Source organism: Camelus dromedarius, chromosome 10 (genome assembly GCF_036321535.1).
Source record: "Camelus dromedarius isolate mCamDro1 chromosome 10, mCamDro1.pat, whole genome shotgun sequence".
Classification (NCBI taxonomy): Eukaryota; Metazoa; Chordata; class Mammalia; order Artiodactyla; family Camelidae; genus Camelus; species Camelus dromedarius.
Window position 1 is genome coordinate 69,630,749 of NC_087445.1, and position 15,466 is coordinate 69,646,214.

Here is a 15,466-nt window from a genome sequence, read left to right on the forward strand (position 1 = left end):
CTTATTATACTATGTATTATACTCTGAATATTGCACTTCATTAAAAAAAAAATACGCTGGCTGCAGCCTACTACATTCATTTCACTATCCACTAATAGGCCTGTAACTTCTGACAGTGAAGAAAATCCAGAGGTAAAACCGCCTTTTACAAAGTTACAGTACAAATTAGTAGCCTGCGTCATGTATCTGGACTCCTCAATGCCAACCAAGGCAGATATTCCACGTGGAAGTTCTTGCCCAGACCCAACACCAGAGAGCCAGCAACTGCCACCCAATCTCCTTAAACAATCCCTCCCTCCGCGTTTCCCAGTTCTGACCACCAGAAGGGAAGGGAAAAACCACCCCTAGGACGCATAAGAAATTTACAAACTAAAACAATAAGCATCGAATCCACAACCCCAAGATTGTTCAAAGTGTCTGAGGCATTATATGAAAGAGGCAATCTCTTATCAGTTTAGTACGTAATAACAATTCTGAAAAAGTAGCAAAAACTGTAAGCAAATAATGTTTATTTTTATATTGATGATACACTTAGTATATACGTGAATTCAAGATACAAAATTCATTTACAAGAGTTCACACCTGATGAATGTAGTCACATTCCTAGAGAACATTAATGCAAAAATGTCTTCAATACGCTGACAACAAAAATCAAATATTCTGTAATCTTGTTATTCAATAAACATCAAAACAACGTTTAACTTTCCATCCTCTAGTATTTAAGCGTCCTCAAGGTGGTAGGTGCCATAAAACAGAAGAGAACATTGGAAAGACAAGGGCCTACTGAATCTGCTCTGCAGAATCACAGTGTTTACGCTGAAGTTCATTTAGTGAAGTAGTGAAAGGCTTACTATCCTTTATGACAAATCACACGCCACACAAGAGTCAAAAGTGATGATCAAGAAAATAAAGTATTTCAATAACTTCTCAATTTCTAAAATCTATTAAGTATTAACCATAACAGACAAAGCAGAAAAAGGAACACAATAGGAAAACATCCTTAAGAATATGTATGGCTTAAGCAATTTAGGAACACAACAGATAAGACTTTTACAATACCACAATTGTTCAAGTGATATTGACAATATAATTTCCCCCTTAGTCATTGGTATTAAATAGCCCCTTCAAAATTTATTCTACTAAGAACACATAAAACTAATGAATCCAAATGGTTTGTCTCAGAGCTGAGTTGATGGATTTTGTTCTAAAGTATTAACCCACAATACCCAAAATTTAATACAAATGAACAATAAGATTACGTCTCAAGGATTACAGTGATTTGTGAATAGCTAGATAGGCAACCAAATAGCTTAATTATTTGCACAACAGATTAGCAGCACTTGGATAAGAACTGTTACATGAAAGTTATTGTGCTTCAATCTCTCGAAGAGAGCTAATAAATATAACTCTATAATCCCTATAGTGTTACAATTCTATAACAGTTCAGTTACAGACAAGCACAATTTTTAAAAAGTATTTCACACCACTAGAAAATCAAGTAATTATATTCTCCAAATTTAATTTATGCTATGATTGAAACAAGTGCATTTCTGCCTAATATTCATAATATAGACAAATAGATTCACCATTATTTTCAGGGAAAAAAGATCAAATATAACTTATTTAAACTCCTATTTGATTATCTTAACCTTTAGTGATGATTTGAATAAAGAAAAAGGTATTCAATCTTACAATGGTAACTTCTCAGGGAAAATAATAATGTGGCCTGAAATGACAAAATTCTTTAGAGCAAAGTAAGAAATAATTTAAAACTGCTTCATCAGATTCAATGATTAATGAAACCACTATTTCTACTGGTGCTACAAAATGAAGATAACCTATTTGGATAAATTCCTTCACTTGTAAGCTCTACTATGAAAATGTTAGGACATTGTGCCTGCCTTTTCTAATACCTAAGACCTTTCTACCTCGACTAGATGAAGCCTCCAAAAAATGTCTTTCTGATTGTTGAATGGTAAGGTTTATGAAAAAACAACAAACAAAAAACAGCTGGAGAACTAGCCATATGATCCATGTGACAAGAGGAATGTAACCAAAGAACTACAAAAAGCACAAACACAAAGTCCTAAAATATTTTACCAATCCATTAAGTAATTTTTAATAAAAAATAAACAAGTTTAAAAAAACTCATTCTGCAAGAAATAGTAATAAAAATTCTTATTGCCCTAAAACATTTTTCCTGCAGACTTTTAGTGCACTACAACACGTAAGCTGGAAAAAAGTCAGTAACATGTAAAGGAGGGTAGGAATAAGATTTTTTTTAAATAGAATGGTTGGTTATTCCTATATAGTTTGGAAATCTTTACTTTGCAATGATCATAAATGATCATTTCACATTTTACAATGGTCGATCTTACTGATTCGTTGTTTTGAGAAAACCTATGGGTCAATCTGTAATGTTTACAAGTCTTAATTTTCAATCATGGACAAGTGGAGATTCACAACAGTTTCAAAAGATAAAAGAATATTAGTGATATAATATAAAACTTTAAGTATTGTTTACTGCAGACCTATAGGAAGGCTAGCTATAATTCCCTATCTCATTCTGAAAAGTGATATAAACACTCAGTGTATTAACTTTCATTCCATAAAGCCTATCAGAAAACCAAAAAAAAATTCTGAACCTGAAATTACCAATGTCTCAACAGACAATACTACACCTAAAAAGATGATTGTCTTGGGATACAGACTGGAATCATCCACCAAAAATAGGAAAATATTCCCAATGTATAGTTTTTTTCTATGACCAAATTCAGGCTTTATGGTTAAATGAATCTAGAGTGCAGAATTAATATACCTCCAACTGCTTTAAAAAAAAAATCTGAAAGTCCTGTTCAAATGTTTTAAAAAATCATACTGCTCAGAATAGTTGATAATTAATTTAAAAAATAACTTAAAAACACAAAAGAAATTAACAAAAGCATTTTAAAATTAAGAAATGGTGCTTTAATCAGTGATTAAGTAACAATGTTATGCAGAAATGGAATTCTCAAAAGTCAGTATTACACCAAACTAGTAAATGAAAAAATACCAATTTTTAGCTTAAGAAAATATTTCATATCTACAGAATTCCAAAGGAAATATTTTTATGGCACCAGCAAACTAGGTATACTTAATTTAATACATTTATCTTTACCCAATTAAGGGTATGTCCCCCTACATCATTCTGATACCCCTCCCTTCAATAGGTGATTGATTCCATTCACACATCAATTCTTTTTCTTTAAACACAGGGTATGCTCAATAAGTCTCTGTGTTCAAAAATTCAGTGATGCTGGGATATAGTATAATATTATGTTTTGAAATTCTAGTTTAAGGAAAATGAATTGCCTTAAAATTTTTTTTCTTCAGTAAAGTGGTCACAGTATCCAGGAAAGGACTGGAGGTACAGCACGAACAGGTATAAAGTGTCATTTAAGATGACAGGAGAATAGGGGGAAAGGGATGGTTTTCTAACCAATTCTTATTTTACTGCAAAGTAACAAGTTTTACAACTGTTAAAGAGCCAGAGGTCATAGTCACAATGTCAATCTCATCTACTAACTTTTTATTGCTGCTGCTCTCCTCAAATCAATGACTATACTAAGTGTGAATCAGTTCCATGGCTTTTAAATAGCACAACATCTGCTCTGCTACTCACCAGCTGCAATGAATGATTTGGTTACTAAAACAACACAACAGCAGACATTATGGATGCTTTCACTGATTTTTTTCAGAAATAGTACATTACCAAATTTTAATATTTATTTAAGAAAAAGGCTATTATAACTACTTAAATTTAACACTGTAATTGAGAAGTGTTATGAATAATTGGCTGTTACATTAAAAATACAATAAATAGGCAAATGTAACATTTTGGAGGACAGTAAAATTGACTTCTGACTTCTCTCTTTAAGATAATGTAATATTGGATCAGATAGATTTAATCTTCTGAAAAATAATGGGGTAAACAGTTGCTTTGCAGTTATATTTTTATCATGCAAAAAAACCTCTACTTAATTTCTGTGGTAAATGTACTCAAGTGTATCAAGTGTATATTAAACATCTTCTACACTCTTCCATGCAAATAAACATGCCCAGTGAGGGCAGGAATAACCAAACATTGATCTCTGTGATATTCCGTAGGTTCACAAATTGGCACTGCACATATTTACTGTCCTCTTATCCCCCCCTACCTGTCATCCTTGGTAGAAGTTTGAAGGCCCCAATTTTACAGCACACCATGCACCCAATATTAAAAATCCTACTTCATGTGTGAATATATCAATTTGCAGAACACAGTGGTCTCATAGAGACAAAGAAATACAACCGGAGGCATTTTATTCATTGGAAGCATTTTCTCAGATGAGCATACTCATCTGATAAGCAACTCCAATAAGAAAAATCTATAGTTAGAAATGCCAAAACAGGACTAAATAATCATAGCTGCTGCAAATATACAGATTATCAACCTCCTGTTCCTCATTAAATTCCATCCTACCTAGGTAAAGCCTTTCCCTAGCTAATGCCCCTTTTTCTGCCTCACAGAGACAGATATAAAATGAGACACACTGGCGAAAAAAATTATTCCAAAATTAAAATCTGGTATCTGATATTGAAATCGCAACTAGGAACACATTTCCCTATTTAAAGGACATTTTCCTATTTTGAAATGTGACCAAAGTAATTTTTTCCACTGCCCCTTGATTCTCAATGTAAATACATACTTTACTAGTCGGTAATAATACTCAATTATGGTCAAGAAAATAAAGGACTAATATAGCTTAAAAACCTGCTGGTGTCTCAGTTTCACATACTTCAGTTTTTCAGGTTTATATCACTAATTTACCATCAGTTTAAAATGGAAATTGGCAGATGATTTTAAAGCTAAGAATATCCAGCTTTCTGTTAAGATCTTCGTATCCTAATTTCAATTCCAAATTAGCCCACTTTACCCAAACACAAGCCCCTCAAAACAGAGGCTCATGAATGAGATACAGCCACAACCTAATTACAGCAGCATGAACAATGCCACTATGATGTCCTCACAGAACTTAAATAAATTCAGCCCACAATGGGTATGGGTATATAATATACACATACTGTATCATTGCATACCAATATATTTACAAATATGTACATATATACAAAAAGTATACACAGAGATTGCATTTAGCATCACAAAAATATATACATGCCATTGCAAATAAAAAATTTCAAATAAATAAGGACAACAAAAGAGCCCTCAATGTAAATACCCTTAATACTCTCCAAACATACAGGAACATATACACCCAAAATATCACCAGGAGATTCATACCATTCATATTCGTATCAAATCTTTTTACTCACTTAGGGTGGGGAGGTGGTTCTGAATCACAGGCAGTAGCCAAGTTTGCAGACCTTCATACCCAACTATATTTCCTGTCCAGAATGTCCTCTGCACATAAGGCTGATTACAAGTCTCAGTGGCTGACTACAAATCTCTGTGGATAACTAAGTAGAAGATTTTTCAACTGAGTCCAAAACCCTTCAAAGAGACAGAAATTAAATTAAACACAATTAATTAAAACACAGGTCAGAGATTAAATTTGGAGAAGAATGCTAAAGAAAGCTCTATGATTGATATATAAATCAGATTTGTTGCTTTTCCCTTTATCTCAATGAAATTCAGTTCAATCACCACTTAATCTGTTTCAGGGAATTCTACTGCAAGAAGAAAACAGAGTAGCCGTAAGTATGGAAAAGATAAAACCCAGATCTTTACCAGGAAAATTTCAGTCATGACTCTAGATTGCACTTTGCTTTTATAATCTCAAAACATTTCAACTTGGTAAAAACAAAAAGGGTACAATAAATTCTATGTGCTTTGAGAGGTTTTGAGAGCACCACTTCCTAGGAAGAAAACACACACACACACACACACACACACACACACAAAGAATATATCCTGGCTAAAATCAAAGATTAAAATGTCTGACTTGTGGATTTTTTGTAATTAATAAATAAAAATTTGCTACGGCTGATTGATTTACTGGTTTTAATATTTGATATGTTAAAAAAATACCATAACCTTTGTGCCAAAATATAAATCTCTAATTATTTCTTTCTTGTTCATTATAGAAAGCAACCTGAGCTCCTGGAAAGACTGGGCGGAGATTAGGAGATCTGAGTTTTAGTTCCAGCTGTACTTTTATGAATAAACTGAAGTTTTTTCGGGGTGGGGGGGAGGTCTTAGCTTTCTCTTCTGTAAAATTGGGAAGACAGTTGCATTACCAACTTCAGAACTACAAGGATAAAGAAAGAGAAAATAATCCCATTGTGCTTAATTTTGTTTAGTACATAACTGACTTCTTGCACTGTTATACTATTTTGTTTACAGTGATTCTTAAACGAGGTGAGAGACTGTATCAGAATCTCCAGGGGGAGTTTGTGCAATTTGAAAATAAAGAAGTGCTCTTTCCTATTGCTTGCTTTGTTCTTAGTCCCCAAATTTAAATCTTTGTGAATTCTAAAGATAAATAAATGAAGGGTTTAACATTTTTATATTCATAAAGGGGAGCAGTATTATTGAGAAATGAGATTCTTTGCCATTGCCATCTTGATCCCAGTGAGTGATTGTCCGTTTTCATTTCCCCTTCCTTGATTAAAGTAAGGTCTTAAAATGTAGAAGCTGGGTAATGGGCCCAAGAGGGTTATTAAATTCTGTGTATGTTTAAAACTTTCATAATGAAAATTAAAAAAAAAAAGACAAAGAAATATGAAGTGTTTGCACCAATGTAACCTTCTCAATAAGGCCTACCCTGACCACTCATTTAAACATTATTCTCTGCCTAAAAACAAATGAAAAATTTCCCTTACCATGTTCTAAATTTTCTTCATACTACTTAACCTTCTGACATAAATTTACACATTTATTATGTTTATTGCCTGACTCCTCCTACTAGAATGTAAGCTTCCTGAAGACAAGGATTTTTAAGTCTACTTTGTCTGCTTCCCCGATGCCTAAACAAAATCTAGAGTATAGTCGTTGTTCAATACACATATTTTGAAGGCATGAATAAAATAATAATTTAGAATTTTCTAGGTCAGTTTTCTTCTCAAGATCACTTCAGATCTTTAACCACCAGTAAGGAATTACACTACTATTAGCTTAAGGAGCAATGTCATTCTGTAAGCCCCAGCTGTGATTTCTAAGACCCCTTGTTCTTAGATAAACATGTTTCTAGTAACAAAAGCTCTGATTTCTTCAGGAGATTGTCTCTCTGAACCGTTTCCACAACAACTAAGTGGGACCCAGATATTTTCTTGAACAAAAACAAGGTAAACATGATCTAGAAAAGAAAATGTTGTGTATACAAAAATAAGGGAAACTAGCTTTCCAGGTAGCAGGGGTGGGGAAAATCAGTGTCTTTTGGAATGAAGAGTTCAAATTATGGAACCATAGGATTGGATAGAACCTTGGACCAACACCTTCATTTTGCAGATGAGAGTGCTAAAAAGCAGAGACATGAAGACACTTGTCAAAGGGCATAAAGCTAGTTATCAGGAAAGCCAGAATTAGAACTCAGGTCTCCCAGTCCTCAGACCAGTGTTCTTTATGTTAATCAGGTGAGGATAAAGCTCAGGACGATAAATATTGTATTAAGCATCAGAGAACAGACGAATAAGTGTTGTTTGGAACATTACTGGCACAGAACTTCAAGGGAATTGAAACAGGAGGTCAGAAGACTAAGGACAGTCTACTGCTCTAGTCCGGGTGAATACTGCTATGAAAGGAAAGCTATGAAGTTTACTAATGTACTGAGGGAAAAAAGAAAGAAAGAAAGCAGTCTTTATCTGATAAAGACAACCCGCTAGCAAAGGAACTCTCTCTCTGGGGTAACTTTTCCAAAGCTTTCTGAAATAGTGTTTAAAAGAACAAACAAAAAATAATTTTTAAAAATTAACAAAACCCTACAACATCCCCCAAGCCCAAGATGAGTAACTTCAAGAGTTCAGATGAAAAATCAGCAAATTGGAACAAGTTTATGAATAACTTAGACCCAAATAATTCTCAGTGTCAGAAACAAAAACCAAGTTAAAAATGTTACAGTAAAATTTCCCTAGGGACACACGAAAGAGGTACCAAAAGCCATCATCTCATTTCCCCTGGGGCTACCAGAGGCAGAATGTGAGCCTGTACAGAAAATCAGGCAGAAGGACATTTTGATTCATGGATTTATAAGCTTGAATCCTGTGGAGTCAAAAAAAAGGGGAAAAAAGTCACAGCTAGTGCCTGTGAAATTATGAAGGGGATGGTAGGGAATAAAAATACAAAAATCTTTATATTATACACTGGGCCCTATTTGAAATAATTAAAAAAACTTGTGCATGAATATAAAATATTAAAGATAAGGAATTTTAAAAAATCCTATTTCCAAATTGTCAATGCAAAAGCAACTTCCATTTTAGGTTAAATAACAATTCAGTTACCCTCAACTAAAATTAATAACATTTCTGACTTTGAAGTCTCATAAATCTGAACTAGACAAAAGATTATGTATCAACTCTGTACTGTATGCCACAGACTTCCATCTAGACAGTGTCTGAACTTGATCTCCTTAAATAATAAGGGCTTAAATAGGATTCCTATGGAAACACTGTATTATGAAACCAACAATCTGATTTTTTGAATGAAATATTTAAAAGTTGTTCTTTTTCATTTCCAGCATTCAAAGACTACAAAGAAATCAAAATATGCAAACATATCTCATGACAATACAAGACTCACACATTCCAAATAATACATATGAAGACCCCAATTAAAGATTCAGCTTCTCAGATGCAAATCAATCCTACAGTTTCTGAAATTTTGACAGTATTTAAATGAATTAAATGATTTCAAGAACTATCTTGATTATGCTTCAAAGAAACACATTTTTCTACCTACTAAATGGAATGAAAAGAAATATTATGGAAGGGCTCTGTTCTTGATTTTTAGTAGTCCATGCTGGCTAGTTTCATCTTTGTGAACAATTACATATTTTTCAAATCCACACTTTTAATGTCCAAGTATAAGAGCTGGATTTTCCTCATTATACAAAAATAAATGATTTACTCTTCTCAGGGTCAGAATAGTGACTATTTGAACGTAGGATTAGATGTTGGAGGTAAGTATTCATACCTCAAAACCCAAAAATAAAAATTCCAAGATTAATCGAGTTTTTAAAAGACCTGAAATATTGTATTTTAAAACAGTTACCCTAAAAGTTTGAACATTTTTTTCCATTTGTTTTTAAAATGGTGGTCCTAAATTGAAAAATAAAAACTAAGTAACACCACTATGTGTCTCTCATCACATTAGAAAACTGCACCATTTAAAATCTGTGGCAAATGAAAACTTGTTTCAACAAGAGGATTTTTGTTTTAATAGTCATCTATGGTATTCTCAAGGAACACGTTTCGCACATCCAGAATGGATGCTAATTCCAAAATGTGCTTCTGGAGATGAGGGTTCTCCACTGTTTCATCCCTTGGCAGCTGTGGATATGATTCTGGATAATTTCGTGTTTCCTGGTAGGCAAAGAAGAGAAAAGTCAAGTATTACAGTTTAATGAAATAAAATTATACACATTAATAGTATTACTGTTCACATTAACAATATTAAGGAGTAACTTAATACATATTTTTCTCATTTATATTGGTAATAGATTTGTTGAACATATGAAATTGTTGACATTTGACCATTTTGACCCTAAAAAATGATAATTTCATATGGTTCAACCCAATATCTTCATTTAGTGAGTTATTTCACAAATATTTAAAGGTGCCTATCATTTCTGGGCACTATGCTATATTATGGAAACCATATAATTCCTACTTGCTGGGGGGGGAAATCCTAACATATATAGAATTTCAACAAGTATCTCTTAAATGAATAAATAAATAAATATATTGCAGTGGAAATTAAAATGAGACAAAAGACATCATAAGCACAGAAAAGGTAAAAAAAATGGGCTTCGGCAATTAATTATAGGAGAAGGAGGTGTCAAAAATGACTGTAAGATTTCAGGAATGGACAACTTGAAAGAAGAGTTGAGAGCTACCCAGAGAAAAAGAGATGTAAAGGAGGAGATAATTTGGTGACAGTATAAAGCTTCAGGTTTTAGGCATATTTTGTTTGAGGTAAAGGGCTGTACCAATAGGACTGCCCCTCAAGTAGAATTTGAAAATTCAGGGCTGTGTCTGAGAAGACAGGTTTGAGCAGTTTATGTCATATTATATACTGTATACATATACCTATATAACATATACCCTGATATAACCTGCATGGAGATAAATATTAAAGCCAGGAAAATAGATAAGATTTCTGAGAATATTAGCAAAGAGAGTGAAAAAGAGTCTCTAAAAGGAGAGATGAATGATCAGGGGAAAAAACAAAAAAGTAGGACAGAAAAGGAATAAAAGAAAAAAGAAAATAGTTTTTGTAATTACATGGAAGCAAAAGGAAACAATTTCAAGAATCAAGTGATTTTCATTTGGAAATTCTTTTTCATCTGGTCATGTCTATAGACTACAATTTTGCCATGTATTTAAAATTTTCTGAAAAAATAAGTTACTACTTTTCTATGTATCTAACAAGACAGTCCATATATTCAAATGCTGTTTCTATCTCTCTCCTGCCTGTAGGCCTCAATCATTACACATTACAAAGACCAAATTTTTGTTTTATCACACTAAATACTATAAGGAGTGACAATAATAAAATGTTCAAAAATCCAAAAAATAGAGAAAAAAAAATCAAAACCAGAAACCACTAGAGGACTATTTTAAACTGAACAATTCTCTCAGCTCACACAGGGCTGGGAGATGTCTGAATTCTGAGCTAACACCTCCCAGAGTGGAGAATATGTTTTAAAACAGGCAACACATGAAAGACACCCCAGAAAAATCATGCTTCTTAGTATTAGGCTGAAATAAGTCTACATCTGAATGCTACCCTAATAAATCTACCCCTAAAAATTTAAAAACAAGCCATGAAAAGGTCAAAGAGATGTTCAAGTAATTTAACTCCTGCCAGAACAAAGCCCAACACTCTTTAAAGAAAAACAACAAAATCCAGAATTCAGAATCAGAAAATTCACAATGCTCATGGTCTAACAGAAAAGTATTAGACATACAAAGAATTAGGACTATGAGACCCCTACCCAGTATGAAAAACTTTTTAAAAAACCCTATAAATGATAGAGAATATAGTATTAGCAGATAAGGACTTTAGGTATTATTATTCATTCAAGGGCACAAAAGAAAACATAAATATAATGAGAAGAGAAATGGAAAATGTTAAAACAACCCAAAGGAACTTCTATGGATGAGAAAAGTGCAATTCCTGAAATGAAAAATTAAATGGATATAGGATTAAGAGCATATTAGCCACTGCAGAAAAAAAATCAGTAAATTTGAAGACAGCAATAGAAACTGAAACACAGGGAGAAAAAAAATTTTTTTTTTTTAAATGAAGACACATCAGTGACCTGTGGGACAATATTAGATTGTTTAATATATACGTAATGAATGTTCCAGAGCAGGAGAAAAAGAGGAGAGATGAAAAAAATATTTAAAGATACAATGGCTGAAAATACTCCAAAATATTTTAGATATCTTGATATTTAGATAGATCCAAAATGCTCAATAAACCCCAAGCAGGAAAAAACAACAACAACAATAACAACAACAAAGAAAACTGTATCAAGGTAGTACATCATAATCAAATTGTAGGAAACCAATATAAAGAGAAAATCTTTAAAACAGTCACAGGAAAATGAAAAGACACGTTATGCACTGCAATAATAGAACACATATTCAGAAAACCAGTAAAGCAATGAAGAAGTTGAACATTATAAACCAACATGATCTAACAGGCACTCATAGAATTCCTCATCCAATAGTCGCAGCATATACATTCACTTCAAGTACCCATAGAACATTTACCATTATAGAACACATTCTGGAAAATAAAGCAAGTCTCAATAAATTAAAAGGACTCATATCACACAAAATATATTATTTGACCACAAAGAAATTAGAAATCAAGAAGATACTTTGAAAATTCCCAATTTTAGATACTAAATAATATATTTCTAAATAACCCATGGTTCACACACACACACACAAATCAGAGTGAAATAAAGCCTGTTTCAGAAAAATAAGGAGAAAATTAATCACCACCAGATATACACTATAAGAAATGATAAAAAATTTTCTGTACTAAGAGAAATTCTCTTACAGATGGAAAATTGACTCTAAATAAATAAATTAAAAGTGCCAGAAATTATAAACATATAAGGTTTTTCCTCCTCATTAAACATTTTTAAAAAAAGATAACTGACTATATACCGCTATGATAACCCAAAATATCTAACAGCATATATCATACATAAAAGTCAAATGAATGATGATCATAGAGATGAAGAGTGAGAAAATGGAAGTATACTCTCATAAGATAATTACATTAACTGTAAAGAGGTGCTAAAAAAGCAAAACAAGATACAGCATAAATCAAGTGTTGTTAAAATAAAATTCTAAAGCAAAACAAAACAAAACCATTCAAATGAAGACGACAGCAGGAAAGAAAGAAGGCACAAACCCCAGACAGGACAAATAGAAAACAAAGAATAGTATATTTAAATAAAACTTTATTAAAATTACATTTAATTGAAATGTAATTTAAAACTAAAAATGTCATGTAAAAGGTAGAGATGGTCAAACTAGATTTTAAAAAGCAGGTCCTAACTAATGCTGTTGAAAAGAAGTCCACTTTAAATACTAAGATGGGGAGGAGTGGGCGGTGGAGGGTAATAAACAGCTCAGTGGTAGTGCGCATGTTTAGCATGCATGAGGTTCTGGGTTAAATCCCAAGTACCTTCATTTTTTAAAAATGGAAAAGAAAAAGGAACAAAACCCTCAGGATCTCAAGAATGACTGCTTGGAAAAGCACCTTGTAAACAAACAAAAATGTACTTGATTCCTTCTGTAAACGAATAAATATTAAGACAGACATAGGTTAAAAGTAAAAGGATAAGACAAGATTTGCCATGCAAACACAAACCAGAAAACAGGCATAGCTATATTAATATTGAACAAAGTAGACTGCAAGTCAAGGACTACTGCCACACATAAAGACAGACATATCCTAATGATGAGTAGGTAACTTCAACAAGAATACATAACAACTCTAAGTATGTATGAACTCAATAACAGCTTCAAACTGCACAATGAAAAAATAGCACGAAACTAACCAATTCACAATTATAATTAGAGGTTTAGATAGTCCTCTATCAGAGAGAGAAAAATCAGACAGAAAATCAGTAAGGATATAGAAGACTTGAAGAACATTATTTAAAATAATTGAACATCAAACTGAATTGCCAATATACATCACTCCATCTAATAATAGCAGAATACACATTCTTTTCAAGTGCAGAAAGAACCTTCATCAAGATAATCCATATGCTGTGTCACAAAACAAGTCTCAATAAATTTAAAACTATTAAAATCAGATAACTAAGGCAGTGCTTAAAAAGGAGGGGCTTGTATTAGAAGAGAAAAGTTTTGGAACCAAGTTTTAAAATACAGGAATTAAAAAAGCAAATTAAAATCAAAGTAATTAAAAAGAAGAAAAACAATAAAGTATGAATGGAAATAAATAGAAAAGAGACAACAGTAGTAAAAAAAAATCAATGAAAGCAAAAGCTATTTACTTGGAAAGATAATTAACATTAATAAACCTTCAGCTAGGCTGAAAAAGAAAAAAAAAGACAGGAAGCATTACCAATATGAGGCATGAAAGATCACCAGAGAGTCCATAGAGATTAAAAGGATAATGGAATACTATCGATGATTTTTTGGCAATAAATTAGACAAATGACTTTCAAGTGATTAAAACTGACTAAGGAAAAAAAATGAATAGCCTTTGACATTGAATGTATAATTTAAAACATCCCAAAAAGAAAACCCCAGGTTGAGATGGCTTCACTGAAGAATTCTTTCAACCATTCAAGGAGTAATGCCAGTCTTAAAGAAATTCTTTAAGAAATACAAGAGAATGAAACACAAGCCAGCTCAATTTATGAAGTCAGCATTACCCTGATAACAAAGCCACATGAAGACATTACAAGAAAAGAAAATTAAATGCCATAATCATTCATAAAAACAGGTGTAAAAATCCATAATGAAATACTAGCAAATTGAATCCAGCAAATGCAAAAGGATAATACATGACCACAAAGTGTGTTTAGCCCAGATATACAAGGTTGACTTACTATTAGAAAATCAATCAATGCTGGTCACCATATTAACAGAATTAATATATATCAAAATCAATTAATGCAGGAAAAAAGTATCTGACTATCTTTCATACTCATTCCTGATAAAAACCCTCAGCAGATTAGGAATAGAAAGGAGCTGAGACAACCTGAAAAAAGGTATCTATGAAAAACTAACAATTAACATTGTAATTTTTGGTAAATAATTAATTATTCCCTTAAAACCAGGAACAAAGCAAGGATATTCATTCTTATTACTTCCATTCACCATTTTGCTGGAAGACCTAGCCCTGAAATAAAGCATGTGTGCGCATGTGCGCGCTCACGCTCACGCTCACACACACACACACACACACACACACACAATAAAAGGCATACAGATTGCAAAGCAGGAAGTAAAACTATTCTTGTCTGAAGATGACATGATCATGTACATAGGAAATCTTAAAGAATACATAAAGAAAGCTAATAGAATTAATACTTCAATTTAGCAAGAATGCAGGCTATAAGGTTAACTTTAAAAATATCAGTTTTTCTATGTTTAGCAACAAATAATTAGAAAATAAAATAAAAAATATAATTCTATTTACAATCATCCCCAAATTTGAAATACTTTGGAATAAATTTAATAAGACATATGTAAGACCTGTATGATGAGAACCACAAAAAAATTGCTGCGAGAAACTAAAGAAGACCTAAATAAATGGGGAGATATACCATATTAATTGATGACTCAATATTATTAAAATATAACTCTCCACAGATTGATTACATAGATTAAGTGCAATATCAATCAAAATGTAAAGTTGATGATAAAATTCATGTAGATCTGCAAAGGATCTAGAACAATTAAAAGATTTAAAACATTTTGGGGAGGGAGACACACTACAAGGATTTCAAGACTTAATATAAAGCTACAATCATCAAGCAGTAGTATATTGGAGAAAAATGGCATAATTCAATAGAATAGAACAGAGTCCAGAAATAACTCTACACATATATGGTTGACTGTTTTTTTTAAAAAAAGCAGCAAAAATAATTCAATGAAAAAAGTACAATCTTTTCAACAAGGAATACTACAACAATTTTACATTCATATTGGAAAAAAACTTTAACCTATACTTCACACTGTACACAAAAATTAATTCATATCATAGACC

General features: G+C 32.3%; 1 protein-coding gene across 1 annotated transcript in view; it reads right to left on the reverse strand.

The window, feature by feature from the left end:
* Positions 1–489: 489 nt before the first annotated feature.
* SCAI (suppressor of cancer cell invasion) overlaps positions 490–15,466 on the reverse strand; it is a 112,301-nt gene continuing 97,324 nt past the window's right edge. The window contains exon 18 of the mRNA XM_031450448.2: positions 490–9,555. Coding sequence (XP_031306308.1) covers positions 9,409–9,555 — 147 coding nt within the window. The 3' untranslated portion in view covers positions 490–9,408. The remainder of the gene's footprint in view (positions 9,556–15,466) is intronic.